The 17746-nt window shown below is 34.5% G+C and overlaps 1 protein-coding gene across 2 annotated transcripts; it reads right to left on the bottom strand.

Annotated features, from left to right (window-relative positions):
- Positions 1-76: 76 nt before the first annotated feature.
- Positions 77-16832, bottom strand: ric8a (RIC8 guanine nucleotide exchange factor A). Of its 2 annotated transcripts, XM_048159013.1 has the most exons (11): positions 16563-16832; positions 12949-12996; positions 12661-12678; positions 8668-9294; positions 6779-6873; positions 6150-6300; positions 4046-4141; positions 3817-3961; positions 3374-3518; positions 1765-1884; positions 77-889 (listed from the first exon to the last, which is right to left on the bottom strand). In XM_048159013.1, the coding sequence occupies exons 1-11, from the start codon at positions 16650-16652 to the stop codon at positions 754-756; spliced, it is 1671 nt and encodes a 556-aa protein (XP_048014970.1). In that variant the 5' UTR covers positions 16653-16832; the 3' UTR covers positions 77-753. The 2 variants fall into 2 exon arrangements, with proteins under 2 accessions (XP_048014970.1, XP_048014971.1); XM_048159014.1 differs by lacking the exon at positions 12661-12678 and having other exon boundaries at positions 16563-16831.
- Positions 16833-17746: the final 914 nt, after the last annotated feature.

Below are 17746 nucleotides of genomic sequence, written 5' to 3'. Positions count from 1 at the left end.
ACTAACATTATAAAAATATCAATATAAATTTGAATCATTAATAGTGGGTGTATAAAACATTTCAAATGAGACAATGACAAATTCAGCTCTTTTATTATCATCTCACAATAAATTTCTTTTAACACAACGTGATACAAATCATACAACATTCTCTTCAGTCTTTCATACGTAACTACACAGGCCACCATTAACAATATACAGCAATTCCACCCTTTACCACAAAGAACAAAAGAAAAGTTGATCATGGGAGGCTTTATATGCGCCTGCGTACAACCAAAAACTGTTTTTCCTCATAAAATATCAACTTTAAAAATTTCCCTGCTCAGTTCATCCTAAAACCAAATAAATAAATAAATAAATAAATATCAGTGCTCCCTCACTGTCATCATCCAGTGTAACATTTTTTTTTTGTTCTCAGACCACATAATATCTGTGCTCCCGTGATGTATAATAACTTGGAGTTCCATTAAATTAATTCTGTTATATTAATAAACTAGCGCTGTGCAAACAAACCACGTTTTCACTGTCGTTGTCCGGAAAATATTACCTAAAAACAGGCCAACACAATAAACCTCAAATGAAATGAAATCACCAGATGTTTTCCTTGGGAGTAAAAACCAAGCATTTAAATCCTAATGTGTCAAAAGACTCAATTCTTTAATATAATTCATCATAAACTTTTGTATTAAAATTAAATAAGCAATCCTATCCGTCCTGTTAAAAGACTCGAGACTCATTCTCATTGAATTCGGATTAGTTTGTGTCGCTGTCACTGTCAGAATTATTGGACTCTCCGAACTGTTGGCGGGCTAAATAATGAAGCTCCTGTGGTTCCAATGAAGTCATTTTACCATCAGCTCCAATTTTCATTGGCTGGATCACCTGCTCCCTGAAAGAAAAGCATATTTACAATTACTTACAGTCAGAGCTGGGGAGTAACGGATTACATGTAACCTGGATTACGTAATCAGATTCCAAAAATCAAGTACTTGTAATTAGAGTAAACTACTTTTTAAAATACTCGTAATCAGACTACAGTTACTTTTTTATGGATTACATGATTACATATTATTTACACAATGGCAGTAAGTTATTCACAGTTCATTGATTCTCCTATTTTTCATTTTTTTCATAATAAACCTGCTGCTTATATACGTTCATGATTCTTTGAGTTTTCCTGCAGTGAGGGGGAAATATATATGAACTATAGATGAAATATATATATATATGAAATAACAGTAATATAATAATAATAAAATAAATATTTGATGTAGCAGTGATATTGCTGTGAATTTCATGTTTTTCAATATTTGTTTTTGTAATGTTGCTGTTTTCAAAATTTACTTAATTTTAAGTAGATATGTTTTTAAAATCATAAGATGTGATTTTGTTTTATTCAGTGTTACTATCACAAACACTAACAGGTACATTAGTGTTAGTATTTTGAAGTATTATCTGTCCATACATTGCACTTTAAAAAGGATCTGTTGAGGCACTTGTTGGTGAATAGAATATATATTTTTCTTGTATCTGTCAAAATAGTACAAGATTATTCTACAATATATGTGACATCAAATAAGGGTTAGCGCAAAAGTAATCTAAATGTAATCCAAAAGTAGTCAGATTACATTACCAAAAATGTGTAATCTAAGAGATTATATTACTGTTTACAAATTTTGTTAATCAGTAACTGGTGAAAAATTACAGTTATCATCATTCTATTTTGAAAACAAGTTTTGGGTTTTCTGACATCGCATTTTTTACCTAGAGAGTTTGTCGAACATGTTGACCAGTTTCATGGCTTCATATTCTTTCTGTTCTTCGGTCATTCCCTCCATCGGGTTGGGCTGCTCCTCCTCCACACGGCCAGTCACTGGATTGATACTGTACAACATAAAGAAACACAAATATATATATTTTTTTAACTTACAGGTGGCCATTATGGTATCCGATAGGGGTGTAACGGTACAGGTTAATGTTCGGTAGAGGTTTGGCACAGCAGGGGGGAGAAAACTAAACATAAAATTTTTATTAAACAGTGGTTTATTGAACAAATTGTGTCTCTGACTTTAAATAAATTCAATTATAATTAACATTTTCTATCTCAGCTAATGCTGTAATCTAATTCTAAATTATTTTCAATTATTTTTCTATTCCAGTTCATTTTTTAAATATAATCATTAACACAGTTACTCTCATAACTTGTTTTCATGACAAATTTATTTAAACATATGTTAGAAAATTAAGAAATTACTAATAGGTAAAGTAAATATAATGAATATATAAGCTAATATAGTGCATATATTTAGTGAAATGCTCCCCTCTAGAGTTTATTTCTCTAGTGAACTAACATGCTGTGGACACTGAATGACTTGCCTGAGGTTAATGTAATGCTACATGAGATATTATTCTCAAGCTGTCTTTCCGTGGTTAAAACAGTGGTTGAGAGACATAAACATATCTATACATAGGCTGCGTTCCACTCCAATTTTAGACATGCACTCGCAAACTTTCCTAAGCACTTCCCCTCGGGGGAATCCCTGCGGCCATTTTTAAGTGAGTTCCGCTACGTGAAGTGGACGATGGAAGTTTATATGGATAGACCCTCGTACCCTTCGATTTTGACTGAGAGAGCGAGTCTACTTTGATGTACACTTCAAGCAGCTTTCTATTCCACAATTCAACTTGATTGTGACGTCACAGCAGATCGTGTTAATTATTTTGAGAATTAATCGCATAATAGTCTATAATATATGAATTATGTTGAGATTCAATTGCATAATACTTGTAGCTACCTTATGTTCACAGTCAAAGTTTATACTATTGATATTTTGTTTCATTTGTGCAATTTTATTTTTCTCCAACAGCTCATATACCTATAGGATTTTATATACCTATATATATATACATTTTCTACAACTTATAAGCATATACAATGTTGCATAAAACAAATTCATAAGTACAAAAGGGGTTTAAATAATAAATCAGCTCCATAGTGAATTCCAAGTGATCAAATGCGTTTCATTTAAATCTTATGCACGAGTTCCGGCAATAGAGGGCACTCATGCAACGTAAGCAATGACGCACATCCGAGTCCATGAGACGGAGGGAAGTTAGCGAGTGAAGGGCATAAAAATTTGTAGTGGAACGCAGCCATAGATCATCTGTATTTCTTCTTCTGCACTGGCAGTTAACAAACAGTGTTGCATTACCAAGCGCGCCCCCTTCTGGATTGGAGTGTTGATCGCCTGTGACTGACTGTATTCGTTGTCTGACTGTATACACCGAACCGTGACGTCCTTAGCATAATGGTTCGGGATGAATACATGTACCATTACACCCCTAGTATCCGACAATTGTGTTAATGACATACTGAGGTTTTGCCTCTCTGTACTCCTCAGTATCGCTGTCCTCATCTTCAGAGTAATGTCCAGGGTCTCGGCCGCCTCTCATTAGTCCCCGAGCGGCCAGCAGCCCGGCCGCGTTACCGTAACCCGTGTACTTGATAAACCTGGAAACTGATACACAGTGGATCTAATGACTATTATTTCTCTTCAACTTCTAAATAAATCCACATATTCACTACCATTCAAATGTTTGGTGTCAGAATTTCAGATTTTTAAAGAAATAAATATTTTTATTTACCAAGGATGCATAAAATTGATCAAAATTGACAGTGAAGACATTTATAATATTACAAAACAAAAAAAAAGATCTTCTTTTGAACTTTCTCTTTATCAAAAAATCTTGTAAAAATATGTATCAGGACCAAAAAAAACAAGAGAACCGAACTACAAGTGTGATAATGTAACGTACCACTCTCCTTGCACAGCACAAACAGGAACTCAGCTGCACAGTGCTTCACGTCCGTGTCTATGTGTGTCATTAGACGCACTAGCTTGTTCCGTAAAGCGTTACCGACCTCAGGTCTGTTTTTGACATCTCGTAATGGGGGAAGCACCTGCGTAGACACACAAACACACACCTCCATGACTAAAATGAAAATATCTCAATATTTCACAATCAAGTCTTCATCCAATCTCACCTTCATTCGTAAAAACTTCCTGGTCTCTCTGTGGATGCGAGCGCTCTCTGTTAGTAGATTTAATGAGGGCAGCAAGGTTTCCTTCAGCTTGTTTCCCTGGAAATACAACACCAACAGGTTGAGACGGTGAGGAGTTAAATTGGAGCTCCAGCTGTGTCCTGGTCTAGAAATCCCTCAAAGATTTCCCATCGCACCCAGCACAAAAACAATAACAATAACAAACCAGCCAGCACAAACAGGTGTAGAGCAGCTCTCAGAAAAAAAAAAGAACAAAAATAACTTAATCGCAGGTGTTTCACCTCAACCTAAGCAGGTACGACACAGCAAAACGCTAGTCAAGTCAGGATAAATTTATTTGTAAAGTGCTATTCACAATACACACCGTTTCAAAGCAGCTTTACAGAATATCATGATGTTAATATTTATAATATTTATCAGATTAGAACTGGGTGATAATATAGTTTACATTTTGTGACAATAATCTAATCAATCAAGCAGTTGAGATTTTCCAAATAACACATATTACTTCATGTGCGTATACTGTATGTGTCCAGGTAAAGTTGGATTATGGGTGTGTGATATATGATATGATATGAATAATTTTATTTCACAATAATGATATATATCACAATAATGAATTAAAATGTCATAAATCTCATTACCAATTTCAAAATCACATACAATCTAATACTAGCCTAACATAATAGTAAAAATAAAATAAACTTGAGCTCACTGAAGCCATGTAAACAGCCAAAAGAAAATAATTACAAGCAATAGGACAAAAACTACAATAGAACAAAGACACGAATGACCTACCTGAAAACTTTAAGCACTAGAGATAAAAAACTACAATAGAACAAAGATGAAAATGAAATTGACCTACCTGAAAAACTTCAAGCACTAGATAGGCCTATAGAAATAGGCTACTACATATTGTATAAAGTAATCAAATGCACAAAAAAAAACACTGCATAGTCTTCACTGTGTAAATTAAATATACATTTATACTTATTAAAGTTACAAAAGTGATTCAGTCAAGAGCAGTGAGATTGTTTGATTAACATTAATGGCACAAACGGCAGCAGTTTATTAGGCTGCCGTCACTTTAAGACAGAATGCACTGATCTAATATACTGATACTCATGAGCTTTCTTTCTCAACTGTTTACATTCACTTAAGACATAAATGACTGTGTTTACAAAGATACTCGCAAAGACAGGCATTTTGACCCAATAAGGTGCTAAAAAGAACTCAGTCCAGTACTCATGCGCTGTATGAGCAGCGGTTTCATGTGCACACATTTCAGAAGTGTGCACTCTCTTAGACAGCACTCGCATATACCGAAATGAGTTTTCTTGAGCTGATTATTGCACTTGAACGGTTTAAAATGACTTGCTTTTAAACCGCAAGGCTGAAAAATGCATTCAAACGATAATCTTTTTGAGACGTCATGTGAGCGTAACTGCGATATAGAGACAAAAGTCCAAAATCTCCACCAGCTGACAAATTTCTACTGGTTAATCGTGTCTACTGGTATATCGCCCACCCCTAGGTTATATACTTAGTAGTTATATAGTAGTTGTATAATATGTTATTAATTAAAATTACATTTATTTTATTATTTAATAATCAATTTATTAATATCATTATTTATTTTATAACAAATATTATTATTTCAAAATGTTTTGTTTATGTTGGAAAATACTAACTAACTAAATAAAAATCAGAAACATGAAAGGGAAAAAAGGAAAAAGCAGAGTAAAATAATTAGTTTAATTAATTTGTTTATTCATTAAAATAATATACAAAAATATGTAATTACCATATAACTCCTAAGATTTATATTTATATGTTTATAATTTATATATTTACAAGGACAGCCAGATAAAAACATGATGTTTAATATGTAATTAAGTGGGATTTTGGACCAATGAGATTCCACTGTGGGCGGGGCTACCCACCAAATGACCAAGAAAATATCTTTATGTGAGACAACAAGTGCTCAGATGAACTTATTTTGTCTCATCTGCTGATGAAAGTTAAACTGCTTTTAATGCGTTTTAACCTTTTTAAAGATAAGTAATAAACTTGTTCAGCTGCTCACCCGGTCGAGTCTTTTCTCCATAAACTCCAGCAGCACCTTCACGGCGTCCATGTTGACGCCCATGTACTCGATAGAGCCCTGCTGGACTTTAGGCATCAGTAAGACGTCAAGACACGGAAGCGGCAGGTTCCCCAGCAGGTTCACCGTGTGGCTGTAATACAAATTCACATCAGATTTAGTTTCCTTTTACAAATTGACTAATTAGTTGAAATTGATATCCCCCTGGATCTGCTCTAATTTGTTACCAATCTTTACTAATCAGAGCAAGACACACGGTCGAGAATCTGTGCCAGTGTGTCACTGTGTCAAACAACTTTACTTGATTCAGTTGTATTTTAATGCATTATTCAGAACTTGTATCCGTGCAACCTTTCTGCATTCTGGTAAATCCTATGTTATGCTGATAAAATGTCAATTTTTTTTGGACATTTTTTGGTCACCATGAGGAAAACAGCTTATAAATCATACAGAATTTTTTTTTTTAAATGTAAAAATGCAAAAAGTTTTCTGTGAGGATTGTGTTTAGGCGTAGGGTATAGAATATACAGTTTGTACAGTATAAAAATCATTGTCTATGGAAATTCCCCATAAACCATGGACACTCAACAAGTGTGTGTGTGCAGGCGCACCTGTGCATCTCCTCCGTGCGCTCCTCTCCCTCTGAGGTGCTCATGATGCAGTGTCTCAGTATGGCACCCAGGTGTCTGTAAGTGGCTGCTTCTTCCTGCATCACACACACACACACACACACCAGCACAACACAAGTCCCATGAAACCGCATTAGATCTGCTTCACTAATTAAACACTGTTATTTACACTGAGAGAACAGATCTAATTGCTGCGGGTTTGTAATGCTTATTCAGCAAGATGTGAGAATGAAAATGACATTCCCATGTGAGTTTATAAGAAAATTAGAAAATTAAAAATAACTTATTTTCCTATAACAATATTAAGAGGCAAGCATTATAAAATAGCCTTTAATCTGCAGCAAGGAATGCACAATATTGCCTATTAGTCACATCAGTCTCAATAGGCCAATAATAGAAACGAGTGTTGCCAAGTCCACAGTTATCCTGCAGAATTGGGCTACTTTAACACTGTTGCCGCGGGTTGTTTTTCATGTCCGCGGGTTGAAGCGACCCCAAATAACATCATATTTAGTCCCTGGAATGCAAATTTTTTTTAGGGGAAGCCTGCCAAAAATGCAAATTTTACCAGGGGAGCCCCCTGAAACGTGATTGAGCTAGTTTTGGGCTAGTTTTGAGTAGCAATCGGGTGGGTTTTATTGTGAAAACCTGGCAACCCTGATAGAAACATCGTCTTATTTTTTTCTCAGCTCAATATGATATGCATCTTTGCTAGTCTAAAGATGGTAGTCTAAAATGGCTAGATTTAGACTAGCATCTTTTCTATTACACATTAAAATGTTTTGATGACTGATTTCACTTGAAGCATTTTTTTTTTTTTGCAAATCAGTATAGATTTATAAAATTGGCCATCATATTGGTTATCAGTCAATAACACAAAAATGTATATAAAATATACCGTTAAAAAGTTTGGGTGTTTTTACATTTTTTTTGAAAAAATTGAATATTTCTATTCAGCAAAAACACATTCACAAGTAGAAGACATTTATAATATTACAAAAGATTTATATTTTAAATAAATGCTGTTCTTTTGAACTTTTTATCAAATAATCCTGCAAAAAGTAGCAGTTTCCACAAAAATATTAAGCAGCAAAACTGTTTCTTGAGCAGCAATTCATCATATTAGAATGATTTCTGAAGGATCATGTGACACTGAAGACTGGAGTAATGATGCTGAAAATTCAGCTATGCATCACAGGAATAAATTACATTTCAAAATATATTAAAACAGAAAATAGTTATTTTAAATTTTAATAATATTTCATAATAAGTAATATCGGTAATATAATATAAGTAATATTTTTACTGTCTTTTTGATCAAATAAATGCAACCTTGGTGACAGACTGCAAACTTTTGAATGGCAATGTACATGTTATGTATTTTGAAAAATGTTATAGTATATTTTATAATATAATTTTTTGCCTTGTGTGCCATTGTTTTCATGAGAATATCCTGAATATCCTGATACTGTCTCTTTTGTATTTTAAATAATCCCACTAGTTTAGGGACACCATAATTGGCTACACGTCACACCAGTAGTACTGTAATACATAAGTAATACCAAGCTTTTAATAATAATTTAATAATTTTTTACTGTATTGCCATAAAATGCAAAGTGTTGTCTTTAATGCAACATATATATATATGTGTGTGTAATATATATATATATATATATATATATATATATATATATATATATTCTTTCTTTTGACTTTGGTGTGAAATATGGCTGAACAAGTTCTTTACAGGTTCTTTTCTTTATTGCTGCATATAATCAGGGCACTAAAATTTTGGAAACAGCAGCATCGTCACAGTTTAAATACATAATGTTGCCTGACACGATTAAATGTGACAGCAAACACAGTCTCACCTCGTCCACCTTGCGGCGGTTGGAATCAAAGGTGACATTAAAGAGGATCTTCAGGATCTCCATGGCTCGCTCCGTCTCCTGTCTCCCCAGCGGGGGCAGATCTGAGCAGCCGTCAAAGCCCGCACGGGCCACCTCGTACATGTCAGGCCAGCAGAGGCCGAGCGTGGCGTCCAGAGCCTCCGACAGCAGACTAACACCCCTCAGCTCGCGTGCCAGCTGGGCTCTCACGTCCACTCTCAGGGCGGTGATCAAAAACGTGAGGCGCAGGTCGAAGAATCGCACGTCGTGGTTCCACTGTGGCTCACGGCACTGCTTGAGCCTCTCGGCCAATCCCGTGATCAGCTGGAGCTCCGCCCCCGCCTCCTGAGCCGCCTCGCTGTTGAACACGATGTTGCACAAGCACTTCAGGGCCTCCACGATCACCTCCAGGTCCGGGATCTCAGGCGTGACGCCCTCGCCCTGCCCGAGGCCGGCATGTCGGATCAGGATCTGCATGGCGTGGCGGGTGGCGAAGGGAGCCAGGCTCTTCTTGTCACGGGACAGGATGCGGATGGTTTCCAGGCAGGCCAGCTGACAGGACGGCTGGAGGTCTCTCTCCAGGAAGCCCAACACTAACTCACCCAGACGCTGAGAGACGAGAGAGAGAGATACTGTGAGCGGCGGCAATTATCTACACCATCATCTTATGGGCCAGCGGTTCTCAACTGGTTTTGCTTCAAAACCCAGAATCAAAATTGTTTAACTACATTTTTTTACTACTTAAAAATGACGTTTTAAAAATTAAATATAAAGAATATAACTATATAGTTTGCTCAGTATGCTCACCAATTTTTTTTTCAAATTTAAAATATTTGATTTCTATTTTGATAAATTTTGAAAATGTAATTTATTCTTGAGATGGTAAAGCTGAATTTTCAGTGGAATTTTCAGAATTTTCAGTTTTTTTTGTGTGGAAACTATGATAATTTTTTTTTCAGGATTCTTTGATGAATAGAACGTTCAAAAGAACAGCATTTATTTGAAATAGAAATCTTTTGCAGCATTATAAATGTCTTTACTGTCACTTTTGGTCAACTTAATGCATTTTTGCTGAATAAAAGTATTAATTTATTTTTTAAAAATAATCTTACTGACTCCAAATGTTTGAACGGTAGTGTATATATTTTATATTTAATTTAAATTTTTTATGAAATTATAATTTACAACTTTAAAAGATACAAAATAAAAGATATTAAATATATAAAATATATTACATATAAATAGATTAATTAAAAAATCCATTAAAATTAAATACCTGTACCTTATCAGAACAGACCCATGACCCATTTTTGTGTCACACCCCACCAGTTGAGAAACACTGTCACAGGTCATGTGAGAAAATCTCATGGTTATTTTCATGTGATTCAATGTGGTTAAAAACTTTCAGCTTTGAATTCATGTTTCAAATAAGCAATATAACATCATGTTTTTTTCTACTAGAGTGGTGCAGGGATGCTGTCAAATCTCGGAAGACTAATTTGCCAGTGTTTCCCTCGAGATTTTCCTATGGGGTTTTATAATGAGGTTTTTAAATTTTTGAGTAAAATAAGGTCTGTGGTAAACATAACTTGACAATATTCGGCCGTTTTGCTCTAAAACAAAAATTACACACACCCATAATGAAAATGTTCTCATCTAGTTACTTATTAGACATAATTCTTCAAAATGTGTGTTTTCACAACCTTATTTAGTGCATACATTGAAAAACCCCATTCTAAAAACCCATAGTAAAACCTTGAGGGAACCAGTGGCGAATTAGTCCTCTGGGTTTTGACGTCATCCCTGCACCACTCCATTTAAATCCCTGAGAGGTATCATTCATTATTGTTACAGTGGACAGCTCGCTATATATAAGGGCGGATGATTGACAACTCCTCAAATTCTCCCTGACTGTGCTTCACTGCCAAGACCTCCGACTGTCTCACTGTAGAGTTTCGTTACCAAATTGGAGTCCAACTGTGACACGTCCTTACATAACCCAGTCAAGTAATGGACAAAACCAGATCTGATCATCTGTTTGAAACCCGTCTGTGACACCACCACACACAGTGATAACCAAATATAGAAGCATTATGGTGTTAGAGTTTATAATACGGGTTTTTAAACTGGGGTCCACAGAAAATTTCAGAGAAAAAAACCCTTTTAGAAACACATTTTAGATATAAAATGCTAAAATGCGATGAAATGCTAATTATTTAATTTTTTTATTAATTTTTACAAGGGGATCATCTTTCGAGGTGCTTGGCATCATATGGTTTGAAAACCACTGGTTTATACATCTCAAATGCAAATGTAATTTTTTGCAGTTGTGCTTTTTGTAAAGCATTACATTGCACCAGATGGGACTGCTGTAAAGCAATGATTAAAATGACAGGAGTCAGCCTTTATGTCAGAGACCAGAGTCAAAAACAGCAATGAAGGGTACTGCATGTCAGTTCATATTTGAGACAAAAGCAAAAACGAGGCCAGCAAAAGTGCAGTTTGGGAACAGGATGACTAGAGTGACCACAGAACTGAACACTAAAAATAATGGTAACACTTCCTTTTTTAACATTAGTTAACAAACTAACAATAAAAAATACGTATTTTTTGCTACTGGACTTACTGTTTTGCGTGATTCCGTGATATTGCCAATGCAACATTTAAAGGATTAGTCCACTTTTAAATAAACTTTTCCTGATAATTTACGCACCCCCCATGTCATCCAAGATGTTCATGTCTTTCTTTCTTCAGTCGAAAAGAAATTAAAGTTTTTGATGAAAACATTCCAGGATTTTTCTCCTTATAGTGGACTTCAATGGGCACCAAACAGTTGAAGGTCAAAATTACAGTTTCAGTGCAGCTTCAAATTGTTCAACATGATCCCAGATGAGAAAAAAGGGTCTTATCTAGTGAAACCATCGTTCATTTTCTGAAAAAAATTGAAAATTATAGTTTTAACCAGAAATGCTCATCTTGAACTAGCTCTCTTCTTCTTCTTCTCTATTAGAATTCCAGCAGTGTAGACACTGCTAAGTGTATTACTGCCCTCCACAGGTCAAAGTTTGAACTAATTGTTATATACTATTGAACTAGCATATTGAATAAGACCCTTATTCCTCATCTGGGATCGTGTTGAACAATTTGAAGCTGCAGTGAAACTAATTTTGACCTTCAACTGTTTGGTGCTCATTGAAGTCCACTATAAGGAGAATAATTTTTCATCAAAAACTTTAATTTCTTTTCGACTGAAGAAAGACATGAACATCTTGGATGACATGGGGGTAAGTAAATTATCAGGAAAAGTGTTATTTAAAAGTGGACTAATTCTTTAAAGTTTTTAAATTAATTTTTTTATTTTAGCCTTATTTCAATTAACATGTTTTTTTTATTTTATTTATAATTTTAGTTAATGATAATAACCTTGCTTTAACACTAAAAATTAATAATAATAAAAAGTAGTAATAGTCAAATTTGCACCAAAAATCTATTTTTAAAAGCTATCATATTTTTGCATGAATATATGACTAACATTTTATTGTGCATCAAGCATTGATTTTATTCTGAACAGACCTGTGAGCGATATCCCGTCAGTTGAGAACCACTGGTCCTGATATTAACATTGGCCATTAAAAGACCCATATCGATCGACAATGTGCAGAAATGGGAAAATATTACTGGTGTAGACAATAAAAAAAGAAATAGGACAGTACAGATTTAATTTCTGAACCACATTGATTCCCATGAAACATTCTCCAACCATCTCAACACAATGTCATGTTACAAAATCCCAAAGTGTATTTCTTTATATTTTTGGAATGTTCACATCTTGTGAAATTATAAAACCTTCTTTGTTATACAGCAAATTCAAACCACCAAATTCATATAGCATTAGCCAATCAGGAATGAGAAATAGGCTTTGGGTTCTATGCTAATTCTATATACTACGTCCAAAACAATGAGCTACCCATATACCTCTTTCAAATGTCCATCCTATCACAAAAGGCAAGCATAAAAAGTGCACATAAAGTCAAAGCAAGGACACGTCACAACATCCGTGCTTTAAGATATGATTCATTTGATATCATCTGATATAAGCACAAAAGCTTCTTATATTTATTGCAAATTAATGAAGACATTTAGCAATGCAATATTAATGAACACGTTTTAATGTATCTAAAATGTCTAGACAAAGCATTAAAATGCTTGTTCTTCAGGGTTGAATTGCTGACCGTTTGCATAATGATGTCGGGTAAGGCTTACCTCTCTGTCTTCCTCTTCCCCAGGGGTAAACAAAAAGCACTGTGATTTCTAAAAGAGAAAAAAAAAATCATTCAGAAAACTGTGAAATACAAATACACACATTTATGCATGAATACAAAGTTGCACCTAATAAACGTTTGCCAACAAATTAAAGGGGCTATTATATAAGAATTTTAATGTATTAATCACTTTTTTATTGCCAATGGGTGAACAGCTTGTAACGAAACTTAAAAACAAGACCTTCCCTGACTTCCTAGGTTGCCTATGAAAGGCTGTAGACTGATTTGTATGTTAAAGCTGAAGTCTGTAACTTTTGGTGTTCTAGCGGTTAATAAACAGAACTTTCTTGCGGAAGAACATTGTAACCGGAGCTACTTCTCTCTGTTTATGTCTATGACGAGTGACACGGGTACTGTGCTAATTTTAATTACCTCATCTGTCGACATGATGCTGGTGAGCTCATGAAAACATATCAGATGCTTCTTTAAACTGCTGCTTTCTCACCACTGTCATTTTTGTTGTGTGTTTATTTTGTTATTGAGAGGAAAGCACGCAGCACAAATTGACATATCTAAAGCTTGGATGCAAAACTATTTCCAAATTCTTTTTATCCCGCAAAGAACGAAAAAGAAATTCGCCAGCACGAGCAGTAAGACTGCAGTTCACTAAATGGCCACAGGTGTCACTAATAACAAGGGTTTCTGAATTGGCAGTGGCTATTTGCACTAAGTTAGATGTTATTTACACTAAGTGAAAATAGCAGCATTTTCTTAGCGATAGATGCTATTTACACTTGGTAAAAAATCGTGATAGATTCTATTTACACCATGTAAAAGTATCAGTTCTTTCTATGCAATAAGAGTATTAGATGCTATATATTGGCAGATACTATTTGCGCCTCAGTATTTTGCACATTAACAGGATGCAATAATATAGTGTAAATGATTATATTTATTAAAATTATTAAATGGATGTTGCCTTATTGGGAGAATAAAAACCCTCCCTACACCTTCCCCTAACCCTACCCAATAAACACTTTGAATATTATTAAACACTTGTTCGCAATTTATTTCCACTTTTAGCAGTTTATTTTTTCACTTTTATTGAAACTAAATGCGAGCCTGGCAAAAGGCAGAATCGAACGCGTGTTGATCGCGTTAAAAGCCTCACTATTGCTGCGCCACTGAAGACGCTGAATTCTAGGTGTCCTTTTTAAAACTTGAGTGTCCCAACAAGACATTGGTGGGCGGAGCTAGTGTAAATAGTGTAAATAGACACTCTGTTCTGAATTCCACATATAGCCCCTTTAAAAAAACGAAATATCCAACCAAGTAGCATTTATTTATTTTTTTGCAATACAATATTTTTTATTAAAACTAGGGCTGTCAAACGATTAATCGTGATTAATCGCATACAAAATAAAAGTTTGAGTTTGCATAATATATGTGTGAGTAATGTGTGTAAATAATATGTATATATAAATACACACAAATTAATGTATATATTTAAAAGAAATATGTTATTTATGTACAAAAAATGTATTTATGTATAATATAAATTATATAAAAATATAAATAAATACATATACTTGTAAATATTTCTCAAATATGTACATGAATGTGTTTGTATTTATATATACATAATAATTACACACAGTACACCCACATATATTAGGCAAACTCAAACTTTTATTTTGTATGTGATTAATCGTGATTAATCATTTGACAGCCCTAATTAAAACATTATTCTGCTAGAACACCTCTATGTAGGAATGACACCCAGTGGTCAAAATAGGTACTGCAGTCCAAATTCAAAATATTGTTTGCCCCGCCCCCTCGTTCAAATACGCGGGTGGCCAGCTTGAGGACACGCAACAAAAGGGAGCGCAATTGACAATGAAAGCTGAGGAGACTTACACACTGTAAGCTGATAAGTTGATTTATCTGAGTTTTAATATGCTGTCGTTCATAGAGATTTTTAGATGGATGCAAAGTTCGGGTAGAATCTGTGATTCTCTGACCCAGTTTGTTTGCTGGTTTCCATGGCTGCAATACGTGGTGTATACCGCCAACTGGCAACCTGTGATGTCGAAATACTATTGGATAAATTGGCAACATGCGGCTTCGCACAGAACAAAACAAAGACAAACATTCCGACACGGAACGCACATTCCAAAGTAGAATATCTGACTGTATCATTTTTTTTTCTGAGAAACAAGTAGGTTAACTTAGCATGTTTCCTAAATATCTGCAAACATATTGGGGTATTTTTATGCTTTATTAAAGTGAAAATCTTACATATAGCACCTTTAAAAAACTAAAAATCAACCAAGTGGCATTTATATATTTATTTATTTGTACAATATTATTATTATTAATATAATTTATTATTAATACAATTTTTTTTTATTAAAACATTCTGTTAGAACACCTCTGTGAACTTGTTTAACATACATCAACAAAAATTCTTTTAGGCCTACTTGGTTAAAATTAACTGCAAGTTTGATACTTTTAATGCAATGAAACTAAATCTGACTTAATGTTTTTGGGTTCACTACTGTATATGTCATTCAGTGAAAAAAATGAAGAAAATAGATCTAAATGCAGAGGCAATAACAAATTAAATAATAATAATATTAACTCATAACCTCTTAATATGTATCACTGTCACATCAATTCTGTCCTAAAGCATGATTAGAGCGCTTAACGGCATGAACCTCTGTGATACCGGCTCACGAAGCATCAGGATCAGCCTAAGAAATCTATTTGTGTTGCTCGAGTGCTAATCCAGCCGACGTCATGCAAAGTTCTTCAACTCATATGACTTTTTAGATAGGGACTGACATTTACCTACAAACCCATTTCCTATGTGAATCATTTAAGAATTCAAAGGCCTCTTATGTGTCTTTTTGTTATGATTCTAGGTATAAGATCCAAAAAGAAAGTACCAAATTGACAGATTTAGTTAATATTTGGGAATCAAATTGGTTAATACTTATAATAATTATGAGAATGTATTGCAAGAAAGGAATGTTTTTAAAAGGGGTTGAGGGAAGGTCCACATCCATGTTGAGAGTATGAGTCTGACCATAACATCAGAGACCATCAGCTTCATTTCAAGCTGTTGTAAGGAATTATATAATTGCTTTCTGAATGCCTGTCAGGACAAAAACATAACTGACAACATGAACAAATCCATTTATTGACTCCATATGGTACTTATATGAATATTATATTCCTCTCTTTTATTTTAATATTCTATTCTCCAGATAAACATCTATAAAAATAAATGACACTCATTTTATTTCAGATACTAGTACAATTATCATGCATTTGCATTTATAACATCCCCATTCCCCACAAAACCTAATGCATGATCTGACCATGGAAGCTCCTTGTTGATCATGCAATATTTACACAACTGAGCATCTATTATTGTATCATCTAAATGTCACAGCGCAGCAAACTCTCTCTCCTTTCTCTTTCTTTCTATATATATTATATTATTATTAGTATAAACACTTTCCCTAGGCACAAAACAGACACTTTATTCTCGAACATAGACATGCATCATCTTATAACAGTCCTGATTTACATGTATCCTATCTGATGTACCTCTTTATTATAGGTCTGTAAAGCTGTCAGTGCGGCGTCCTGGTCGCCCGTTTCCATCTTCTCTATGATGGCATTTAAGTCCATTTTCATCGCTGTTCCGCCCTTCAGCCTTCAGGAAGAGGCAAAAATCATGTAAACACAATCAGCTTCAATCCTTCAGCTTTATCCGAGCGATCCAGAATCTCCTGGATGATGCGATTAAAGGAAGATTGCGAAAATCACTGCAGGGAATCATGGGGTTTGTAGTGAAGACTTCCATACGGACAAGACCCGTTTTGTTTGTTGTGGTTGGCGGGCTGTATGAACGACGTCTTAGCGGTCCAATCACATACTGCGTGGAAGCGCTCAACCAGCCAATCATGTCGCAGGAGGCGGGACTTGTTGCGGAGGGTGATAGGGATATGTAGTCCAGAAAGACTACAATTGTAAATTGGTCAAAAACTGGTAAAAAATTGGTAATTGGTAAAAACTATCGGAATAAATACTTAATTTACATCGAGACTTAAAGACAACAGCGGCTAAACATAGATTGCTTTAAATGCACTGTAAGAAATGTTTGAAATATGTGATTTCTTATGTGTTATGACAACTTATGCAATACAGATGCTGAAACCAAAAGTGTTAGGACACTTTCGTTTTCTTTGAATGCCATTTGCATGTTTACATTTATTTTTAAGGCACTTAGCCTATGACTTCTTATCTAGAGTGTTTTACCAAAGGGAAGTGTTTTGTTGAAACTATTGCTGATAAATCACGACAGCTAATCTATTGTCTTTGTTTTCTTGAATAGTTTGAGTAAACTATCTGAACAAGATAAATTTAGCACCTTAAAAAGGACAAACTTGGTAGGACACATTAACATATTTAACACAAAAGAAAAATAAATGTGGATAATGGTTACTTGTAAATTAAATGAAAAACAACATAGCAAACAAATACAAATAGATGTACATTTTGATCATAAAAGTGTGATTTCTGTTTTTTATTTTTAATTTACATTAACTGCTAAAAAAAGAGAAACTTCACAATCTGAGTTTTCTAGTTGATTACAGTGTGTTTCTACACTGACCTCTAGTGGATGCAAGAGGAACATCAGCGTAGCTCTCTTCATCTGACCGTCACTGATAAGATTTCTGAAATAATTCATGACTCTAAAATTATTTTTTTGTAACATTGCCAGTAAG

The sequence above is a fragment of the Megalobrama amblycephala genome, linkage group LG15, assembly GCF_018812025.1.
Source record: "Megalobrama amblycephala isolate DHTTF-2021 linkage group LG15, ASM1881202v1, whole genome shotgun sequence".
In the NCBI taxonomy this organism is placed as follows: domain Eukaryota; kingdom Metazoa; phylum Chordata; class Actinopteri; order Cypriniformes; family Xenocyprididae; genus Megalobrama; species Megalobrama amblycephala.
The sequence above is the reverse complement of the archived record's forward strand: the minus strand, read 5'-3'. Positions and strand labels throughout refer to the sequence as shown.

Bases quoted from the DNA above. Each gene is read 5' to 3' on its own strand.
- ric8a (XM_048159013.1), bottom strand. From the start codon at position 16,652: ATGAAAATGGACTTAAATGCCATCATAGAGAAGATGGAAACGGGCGAC. The intron at 1,885-3,373 runs GTATGTCATTAA...TATGTTGTACAG, and splicing joins TACAGAGAGGCAAAACCTCA to TATCAATCCAGTGACTGGCC. The intron at 890-1,764 runs GTAAAAAATGCG...CTTTTCTTTCAG, and splicing joins ATGTTCGACAAACTCTCTAG to GGAGCAGGTGATCCAGCCAA.